This window comes from Siniperca chuatsi, linkage group LG14 (genome assembly GCF_020085105.1).
Source record: "Siniperca chuatsi isolate FFG_IHB_CAS linkage group LG14, ASM2008510v1, whole genome shotgun sequence".
NCBI classification, from domain to species: Eukaryota; Metazoa; Chordata; class Actinopteri; order Centrarchiformes; family Sinipercidae; genus Siniperca; species Siniperca chuatsi.
Window position 1 is genome coordinate 15729237 of NC_058055.1, and position 11242 is coordinate 15740478.

General features: G+C 40.1%; 1 protein-coding gene across 1 annotated transcript; it reads right to left on the reverse strand.

Annotated features, from left to right (window-relative positions):
- Positions 1 to 9271: 9271 nt before the first annotated feature.
- Positions 9272 to 10887, reverse strand: waif2 (Wnt-activated inhibitory factor 2). Its single transcript, XM_044222611.1, is given in 2 exon segments — positions 9272 to 10457; positions 10460 to 10887. Coding segments are annotated over 2 exon segments (1071 nt in total). The 5' UTR covers positions 10701 to 10887; the 3' UTR covers positions 9272 to 9627.
- Between the last annotated feature and the right edge of the window lie 355 nt (positions 10888 to 11242).

Here is an 11242-nt window from a genome sequence, read left to right on the forward strand (position 1 = left end):
AACATTAAGCTTTCATATTATGAGAGTTTACAGGAAGGGGGGCTATTTGATGGTTTGTAGGTCTGTTTTAAATTAAGTTTCAGGTTTTCCTCAAAATGTAATGTTTCTTGGAAATATCTGCATTCCCACTTTCCCACACATTTTTAATGAATTGGGGAAGAGAAGAATTAGGCAAAAGGTTCAACAGTAGAGGGTTTCTTTGTTTGCAGACAAGGTCATTAAGCTTCGTTCCCCGGTGATGTGATCACGATCGGGACTCATTAGAGAGACTCTGAGGAGTTAAAGAGGCACGATCCTTTTGTCTTGGGTCATACTGTACATCTACGACAAGGCAATAAATAATGATGTGATTAATGTCTTCTGGGTTCCCTGCTATGCAACTGTATCATATGTTCAAGTCCATGCTTGAACAGTACACTGACCTTGGCTAACTTGTAATGTCATAAACCCATGACAAATCCTGTCTCGATGATTTGTACCAGGAGAGCCTGGGCTGGGCTTTGATTTATGTAGGTTATTGGGTAAAAATAGATGCCTGGACTACAAGCTCCTGATAAGGCAAGACTGAGCAACCCTTGAATTGATATGGGCAGAGAGGAGAGCTCCAACAGTGGATTTAGAGTTTCAGGACCATGGATAGCGACATATAGCACAGGTTTTGGTGTAACAGTTGGCCACAGGCTGATAGGAGGGGTTTCAAAGTGTCTACATTTTATGTGAGAATAACATACAATAATAACAACCTTCTCCTGCTGTTAACTCAGAGTACCTATGATTTATGGCTGTACCTAAACTGTCTGATCTACATTTTTTTTAATCCTGACGTTGATTTATGATTCTTTTCGCTTCAAGGTAATGGATATAAAATGAGCACTAGATATAATTGACTTTCTCTGGGGAGTCAGTGACAGTGAAGTTAATTGACTTGAATATTGCAGAAAATCTTAGCAGTACCAACTATCACCCCAAACTTCACATTTATCACCCAAAAGTGAGATTTACTGTATATAAATGTATTTTTCCCTGCACTCATAACACTTGCTGTATAATGTAAAAATCTTTAGAATTTGTGTGAATTTTGCATTTATGACCAACATAATATGATGAAAATCCATATAGTATTCCCTTTACCATCAGACAAGTGCCTTCAGAAAACACAACGCTCTCCTGACCCTTTGACTCCGGGAACTTTCCTAGTGAGACTCATTTATGATGTCATTATCGGAGGATGTTGGTTAATGATCTTGCCTGTAACAAACAAAACCTTTTACTGTTTAGACTTCAGCCTCATTAATCTCATTTGTAAGCCTTAAAATATAATACAAGTATTGCAATTTTGTGATAGCACCACCGTGTGGCCAACATGGGGAATTGGCCTTGTCTCAAAAGAATCACAGATACCAGATTTGCAAACATGTTCAGCATTATCCTGTCAATCTGAAAAAATACAAAAGAGATCCTATATATATATACTGTATGTATACAGTATACAGTATATATCACTGCTTGTACCAGTAATAAGAATATCACACTCTACTATATTTTTTTAATCCTATATTTAAATGATTATCGGTAAGATGACTCTAAAAAGCTTGGTTGTGACTGAGATTTTAAAGCCTGACTTCTGTGTTCTGGTGTCGGTGTAGATTATGCTACAGAACAGTTAGATATCATAGCATATACATGAAAAATAAAGATAATAATAAGCCAAATGTAGCCAAATGGCCACAGGGGGGCAGTCGTTGACAGTTTAACCATTTTAATGGTAAAGGCCAAGAAGGGTGCAAAAAGTAAGTGTGCACTCAAATGCACACTGAATGACATAATAAGGTTGTACTCATCTGAACAAAATAAACTACAGAACATAATGTTGGAGCTGAATGCATCCGTTTAGTATTATATTATCAACAAAGTTTGTCTAGTCGTTGAGTGGATTTTGCTGTCAGGGATTTTATGTGAGTGTGGTAAAAAGATTAAACCATTTTGACAAAATTGCACTATCTGCAGGTGCTTTACAAGACTTCAGCTTTGTTCTTTAAAGTTTAAAATACAAATATAAATGGGTGAAAGTATTGTACTGTAATGGCTTGTACTGTGGTTGCATGTTGAAATTCAGGTTATAATAGTTGGCTTGAGACTGTACTGAGAGGAAAGAGCTCTTCAAATGCTCAGAAAGTGACAGACAGGTTGTCAAAGCAGATGCTGTTTTCTCTGAGGTAATGGGCCGATGTTATGAACGGTCAGAGGATAGACTGCTTCTCTTGAGTGAAGGACAGCATGAAATATTCAAACTGGTGAGACGGCATTTTTTTCACAGACATTTGAAAGAGAAGCTGCGCATCACATATTCGTACTGCTCAAACAGACTCGCTGGCAGCTAATTAGCAGAGCTACAGTAGATGGTGGTGTGATTAAGTGGAACGAGATTTAATGAGCGCTAAACATTAAGTAATTAGGATGAATAATTGTCATAAGGCATTTAAATGCTTTCTTATCATCTTTTAGAATTGCATCAGTGATTTAAAAAAAGTATGAAATATATTTGTGTGTGTTACTGTAATTAAGGCAATGCCACAGTGATGTGCTTTTGTCAAATGTACCACAGAAAATGAGTAAATGATTTACAACCTAAGTAAGAAATGTAGAGCTGTTTGTCTGATAAATAGATAGAATAAATATAATTCTGTTTAGAAACACAAGCATATGAATGCTGTGTGTACTTAATACAGAATGCAGTTATGTGAAAGCCAGGACATTACCCATAATTGGTATTTTTGACAGCCGATTAGATGAGAATTTATCTTCATCTGAAGAAGAATAGTTTCTTAAAATGGATATTGTACAGTGTCTTAGGGTCACTGTATATTAAGTGACCCATATTCGTAAAAAAAAGACGTGCTAAAACAAGGTGGACATAGATTAATAAACATCTGCATGCCAATGTTTCTACCTTCACTACTGATTTCAAGATGTCATGCAGGTTTCAAACTCAGACACGAGCATGGCTTAATAAATCCACAACAACTGTACACCTCAGACATCTAATTATTAATTCAAATATTGATGGAGTGATTCCTGGTTATATTTCCTACTTGTCCTTGAGAGGACAGCCCAGCCGGTAAAAGCTTAATTAATACCTCTTAGCAGAGAGGCAGCTACTGAAGGGTATTCAGTGCCGTAGACAGCAACTTGTAAAAACTGCTGTGGGTAAGGTTTTTATGAAATGAGGGTACCATAAGGTCATCAGCAAGTTTGTCTGTGATGCACAAAGAGGCACCCATGATTAGTTGAGTTCTCGGTTCTATGAGATTCACATTTTGATAACTACCCTGGTGCCTGGGTTATATCTTGTGCATCAGCGACACCTTTTCAATCACTCCGTTAACCTGGGATGTGAAGGATATTAGTGATTCTTGTTAACCGAATTATCTAATCCAAAATGAGCACCTGTGCTCCTTGCTGGAAAGAACTTGATTGAAATTAACGTGTGAAATCGGAGGAATTAATATTTGTCCTACAGTGAGAGATTAAGGTCAGAACTCTCTCTGTGTATCTTTCTCACAAGCTCATTCCATGCACTGACTATTTCCTCTCAGAAATCGACAGGCAAGTCAACGGGTTTAATTAGTGTATAAATCTGAGACACCTGTACAGCTTATTACGACAGAATCTGTTCACCTGGTCAAAGGCCAATTGACCAGCCGACTGTGGTTATCCACAGTCCAGGATGAATCAAAACCACATTTGAGCTTAGAGGCCAGACAGAAGTTCACAATATCATACTTCAGTGCATTGGTTCCCATGGTTTGTAATTACACTGCTGAGTAGCCAGAAAATGGGAATATTGACTGGAGTAGTGCAGATGTAAGATGGGATTGATCTCCCAGTTTGAGATGCATGTTAATTCAGTCAGTACTTTTATGATAGTCTCCATTGGACTACGGCATGTGAGATTTGGATGTGTGAAGCAAGTCAACAAAATAATATGATGACATGTCAAATGTATGGTATTCCCTGAGGGTCCATTTATCATCAAACAGGACATGGTGACCCCAGACAAAAGAATTCCCTCCTGCCTCTTTGACTCCTGGGAGTCTTTCTAATGAGATCCATTTATGATGACATTATCACTGAATGCCAGTTAATGACCTTGCCTGTAACAAACAAACCTTTTACTGTTCAAAGTTAAGCTTAATTAATCTCATAAGAACGTGTTAGGAGCCCCAAGCCCACACTCTAATAATTAAAACTGGAAGGGAATTTGCACACTGATAATGAGTCATTAAGGTTTTAAGTAAGTAAACATGGTAATTGTCAAATGGCCAGCCCTTTTCTGACACATGTTCAGAGCTGTGTGTGCTTCAGCAGTGGTTTAATGAGCCTTCGTTGACTTGGCTTATTCTCTTGCGGGAATCCCCGTCACCATCTTAAGTGACGTTCCAATCCTCCAAAATCTGAAGTCTAATCTCAAGCTGACTTCGGTGAGATCAACCCTTTAAGGGCTGAGAGAAAGGGTGAACAATGACAGACAGTAGAGGAGCATATTTGCCCAGAATGCATTGTGATTTTTCACAATTTCCTCTGTACTGTGGAATATCAATTGATACATAACATAGGGCTGGGTATGGTTTGAAATTTTTCAGTACCGGTGGCAACACGATATCGAAGTTCCAGTGCCGATATAAAAACAATAATTTCTTTGATACCTCACAATGAGGTTTTTTTTCTAATGAACAAAATATCAATCTTAAATTAATCTGTGTTTAATTTTAACACAAAGCAGCCGTACAAGAACATTGCCTAAATAAAACAGTCTAAAATGAGCAAAGTTAATATTTCAAGATTTAATCAAAGAATAAGTTAATAAGACTAAGAATCTGATCAGACATTCAATGCCAGCTTTCGGTACTCAACAGTTTTCCATACTAGAGCTACACCGCAAAATTGAACAGACTGATATACTAGCCAATATTAGCTTATTGCAGATTCAGTAATCACCAGACTATAAACTAGAAGTTCATGTCACATCATGAACTTCTCACATTCCGCTTCCCAGGACGCCAATTTCACCTGGGCAGGCAACAAACATTTACTTACATTTGTGTGACTGCACCCATAGTGGCTTCACTGCAACTTCTAGTCTGAAACAACCAGTGACGCATGTGTAAAGGTAACGATCTTCTTCCATCAGTGGTTGATGGGCTGTGAGACATCAGACACTCAGACAACTCATTATGGTGAAAATGTTTCTATGGAGACAAAATGGAGGCCATTTAAGTAGTGGCCTGAAGTTCAGATGCTTAGATATGATTAAATTCTCTGATAGCAGCAGCTGTTCAACCATAAAGATAATATTTTCACCTTCATTTTAGACATCTCCCCTAGTTTGCAGTTGGGCTTTGGCATCCCAGACACTCATGTATAGAGCAAGACGATGAGTCATCGTTTTGCATAAGGCAAGGACATTTGGTGCCTGGACTAAAGAACTCTAATGAATCTTTTCTCTACTTCCCTTTTCTTTATCTTTCTTTTTACTGGGCTCAGCTTAAACCCTGTCTCTGCGTCCTTACAAAGTCACTCAAGTGGATAAAGTCATTTACCTGTATGAAGAGGAGCGAGAGACGGGAATAGACAGACAGAGAGAGGGAGGGTGTGTCGTGTAGGGCAGAGGGGAAGTCTTTGACAAATACTGTATTTGTAAGGAGAACGTAGCAAAACTTAAGAAGAACAAAGAAATGGAGCAATGCCAAGTGAAGTGCACGGAGAGTGCAGAGTTGAAGCCTGAATAGTCTGAAAAGACAAATTCAGTCTTGTTTTTTTGGCCAACAACAGAACATTGTGTTGCTTCTGCCTCTTTATTTTGTCCCAGAATCCCCCAAAATATAAAAAGCTGATGGTTGAAGAGAGAAATACCACACAGGGGAAAGAGAGAGAAGATGGCAGCTTGAAGATTGTTAAAGTAACAAAGGAAAGATTATTAAATATCAGTTACATACAGTGAATGTCCGGTGTCCATTTAACTGAACATATGGAGCAAAATTGCCGAAGAGACAATGTATTCTTTAACATTAAAACAGAGTGACAAAGACTCTAGTGTGTGTGTTGGGTGTGTGTGTCTGTGTTTCTAGCTATTTGAGGCCAGATATTTTCAGATATTATCCAGATATTTTGTTTCATTCTTTCTATGTCTATACGAGATAAACATTATCATCTCTATGTTTGGGGTTTTCCTGCCCAATTCACCTATTTGATGGCGGTTTAATTTGGATAATCAAATGTTACTCCAATCTCACTCGGTTAATTATTAGATGACAAAAAATGTATGTGTTCAATAACGTGTCACTTCACTATTCGATGCATAAGATTAACCCATAACTCTAAGAATTACCTCAACAAATGCTTTTGACACAGTCACATTACAGTATGTGCTACATTATAGACATTTATAGGTAGTTGCACATCAACAATGGACTGTTTAAATGAAGCCTAGAGACATATTTAGCCACGGCGTGGCTCTATAGCTGAAATATCTCTATGCCATGAATTTTTCTACGGACATTCATGATCCCCAGAGGATAAATCATACAGACTTTGGTGATCCCCTGACTTTTTATCAAGTGCCATCATCAGGTCTAAATTTCAGTTTGGTCAATATTTTGGTTTATGACCAAATACCTGCGAAACTAATGACATTCTCTTCAGCCTCAGCTGTACTTTGTGTTTAGTGCTAATTAGCTAGTATGCTAATACGCTAAACTAAGATGGTGAACATGGTAAACATTATACCTGCTAAACATCAGCATTTTAGCATTTTCACTGCAAGCATGTTAGCATGTTGACATCAGTATTTATCTCTAAGCACCAATATGACTTAGTACAGTCTCACAGAGCTGCTTTTTTGGGCACTGTCAACATATTTCTTCTCAGCTATTTGAGGCATGGTTTCAAGCCATTTAAGACCTTTAGCCAACTGATTGCCACTCCATACACTGCAGACAAAGTCCCGGCCAACAGTCACCAGGTGCTTGTTGCCTGGACTCATGTCCAAGTCTTCAATCTCCCCCTCATGCGCGTTGAAGACAAACTTCTTCTTCAGGGATGGAAACTCCCAGACTCGGATGTGTCTGTCTCTGCCTCCTGTCAGCAGAAGGCTCAGATCAGGACCGAACCTGACCACCTTCTGGAGTGGGTCATGAGGGTTCGGGTCTGACTGCACTTCAGCCAAACCAGTCACAGAAATGTGAGCCGTCTCATCCTTCATATCTAACATATCTCCAGATGCTGCAGCACCATCCTGTCCACCTTCGTCTCCTTTCCCAGCTCGTCGCCTGGCATTACCCTGCTGCATGCTGTTCCATGCATCTTTAACAGAGGCTGTGGCTTAGTGGTAGAGCATTCGATCCCTGCTTCCCCCAGCCCATGTGTCGAAGTGTCCTTGGGCAAAACACTGAACCCCAAATAGCTCCGGATGTGTGAATGATTAGTTAGCAGTTAGCATCTGCCATCAGTGTGTGAATGTGATATGTAGTGTGAAGCGTTTTGAGTGGTCGGAGGACTAGAAAGTTGCTATACAAATACAGTCCATTTACCATTTATATTTCTCACAATAATTTAAACATTTAAAAATATGTGCATATTTTCATCATGAAGTTTTTTTTCAGTCCCATCCTTGTAGATACCTTGTGTGGATGTCTTTGCTGTGTATCTCTTAAACTCTTTAAGCGCCATCCTGTAACTGTATGGAGCCCTGTTGAACATATCTCAGAATCATTTATGAATATACATTAAGTGTATGATGTCAGTGAGTCAAGTCAACATCAACAATGATTAGGTTTATCTCCTCACCCTCCATATACAACATGGCAGTGCATGGTACGCTGTCAAGTCACCTGATATAACAATTTGATGTCACTGTTATGTAAAGGTGCCTCCTACACTGTTGACAGTGAAATACTCTCATCAAGAGTGTACAATGTGGAACTGAAAATGATGATTAACACCAAAATACATGAACTATCTATCTATCTATCTATCTATCTATCTATCTATCTATCTATCTATCTATCTATCTATCTATCTATCTATCTATCTATCTATCTATCTATCTATCTATCTATCTATCTATCTATCTATCTATCTATCTATCTATCTACTTGTTTATTGAATGTTGTTCTTAAATCTACTTATCTTAATATCTTACATGACTTTAATATTAATTAATTAAAATGCTCACACACACATTCCTACTCTCCTGTTTTTCCCAGCTTTTCATGTTTGACCTTAGTTCCAAAATCTCTGTGATCGTAATGTAGACCTTAAGTTAAGAGGGTTGATGAGCTCCAGGTTATAGAGACTGACTGCACAGGTCGATCATCATTCTCTATGGTTTATTAGCCACAGCGCTGATGAGATTAACACTGCCATATTATATCTCTCCATGCAGACCTCTCCCAGCCTTGCAGTCATTGCTGCTTTAAAAAGAAGCCGATGAGATAGTTTAGACCTTTCCTGTTGAGCTCAGGAGGTAGTGATGGTGTGACATCTTACTGTAGTTACACTTGTTCAAAATTTCACATGGAGCAGATGCACTTACTCACACCTGCTGCTAGCAAATTTACAAAAAACGTTTTACCAAATACAATAGGAAAACATTTCCCATGTTTCATGTGCAGCACAGTGCTGCATAAAGTCAACGTTTCCTGACAGTGATGATAAAATGTACTGACGTAAAGAACACTGCTAACTCACCATTTTTATTTGACCTTTTATTAATGTTTTGGTTGGTTTTCTATGCCTACAACAATCACATGCATGGTGAGATTCTGTCTCTTCCCCTTTTTCCCCTTTACTGATAAACTGACCTGGTGTCAAATAATAAACATGTGTGCTATTTTCAGAGACCATAGGCTGTTCATAAAGGCAAGGTTTGGGAACTTATGCCATGTGGTTGATGGTGAAATATGACAGTTTACTCCGGCAGCACCTGCTTGCACCAACATGGCACTCCAACAAACATACCAGCTCACCACCAAACAAACCTCATCTTACCTGCCCCAGTCTCCTTCGCTACCACTTTCCTCCCTCACCCTTTGCAATATCCACTCCCTCAGTAGATTAGAAACAGGAATACCTTGTTCTCCCTGCATGGTCTCCTGAATGCAGACAGTTAGTTTGCAAGGGCTGCAGTTCTTAGTAATTACATTGATTCACTATTTCATTCCAACTTCAAATCAGAAATTCTATATACCTTTACTGTATATTTGTCATGTGGTTAATAAGATAAATAATACTATGTTAGTCTGACACTCTGCTGTAGACTGGTTAACATGATGCTTGAAAAGCATTCCCCTCTTGAGTAGTTACTTATATACATTATGTAGAATAATAGTCTCTTATAGACATTTAAGTGTCTTTGGCTCTGTGCATATCCCAGTGTGAGAGGGATACTTGCAGTTCATTGGCCAGCTGCTGACAATGATGAAACTGCTTTTAAAAACTATTGATTTTGATTGTGACAGGACACTGCCAGGGAATCTTCCCAGTCTTTTTGATAAAGTACATCTCCAGCTCGCTATCCTTTCTCCCCTGCCCCCTCACTTTACTGCAGTGGCCTAGTGTTTCAGTAGGTTAAACAGCCACGTTGGCCAGTCTCGGGTCTGAGTCCTGCTCATAGCGGTAATGGTAGACCTCCATCTGGTCACGGCACGCCTCTCTGATGTTGTTGAGCCACCGTTTGATGCCTCTCCGGTTGAGATACAGCACCATTAGAAACACCACTCCTATCAGAGCCAAGACGATACCGAGGAACACGTATGAAACCGCCTCAAGGTTCTCGTTCATACAATCCACGTCCTCTCCCCGGAGCTTCTCCACGGGAATCCCCCTCTTGGCCTCCGGCTCGCTGCACAGGAGACGCTCTGCATCCGGGCACTGGGATGAGTTCTTCAACCAGTAGTAAAATGCCTCCAGTTCACAGTTGCATCGAAAAGGGTTTAAAGACAAGTAGACGCGTATGCGCCTTTGCTGGTATAAATTGGTTATGTTTTCCTCCCCAATGCTCTCAATTGAGTTATTTATCAGCACTAACGCGTGGAGATTATGGATATCTAATCTCACCAGGGGCATAGACTTCAGCCTGTTTCCCGCCAACTCCAGTCTGTGGAGGTTGCGCAAACTTTGTGTGCTGAGCGCATTGGAGAGCTGCGATGTGGCCGGAGGCAAAATAGAGTAATTTAGGTAAAGAGAGCGCAGCTCTAGTAACCCGTGGAAAGCCCTGGCTGAGATAGACTCCAATTGATTGTGGCTCAGATCCAACAAATGCAATCGGGGGAGACCCAGGAAGGCGTAAGGTTCAATAACCTGTATCCCGTTGTATGACAGCGACAGTATCGTCATTTCCAACTCCGTGCCGTTGGTCATGAACGCACCACGCTGTAAAGTTGAAATGTTTCTCCCTTGAGTATCAAGGTGGACGTCCACTCCGGTATGTCTCCTGGTACATCAGTGTCCTCCCCATCACGGCAGGTCACTGTCCCTGAGTCTCTGGCACAGATGCAGGTCGACGGGCAAACATCATCCGTCCTGACAGGCGAGATCAACAAATACACCACCGCTGCGTAATACAAACACCACTGATTCCAAATAGAAAAAGGACACTTTGAATTGTCGGCAGTGTAAAATATCCACATCTTCTCCCTCATTTGAATCACAAAGTAGATATATGCCGATGTGTCTTGCAAAGAAGGTGACCGACTACAATAAAGTCGAATCAGTCCGGCATCGGTTACTTTGAACCATCAGAATAGAAAAAACGCTCTTTCCATACACATCTGGGTGCTCCGAGTTTTCTGTGGGATATTTACGCATCGGACGGTGGACAACAGCCGAGTGTGGCTGCGTGGAAAGCTGCTGATCCGCGCTCCCTGGGTGGTATTTTTGACGCCTGTCACTGAGAGAGAGGAGGGGGTGGGGGGGAGAAGAGAGAGAGCGATGCACGCGAAAATACAAGTACTCCCAAGTCATCCTAATTTATAGTTATTATGTTTAAAATAGGATTAGCACACCCGCAAATAAGCTCATTTATCATGACGAGATGGTTGTAGGATAATTTAAACTCCAAGAGAGTTGGTCGTTTCCGTCCCACATTATGTTTCCATTATTACAGCCTTAATTTATGGCATCTTATTTGTGGCAAATCAGTGGCTGTAATTACGTGCGGGCAGTAGAGCCTGTTTAATGGGGC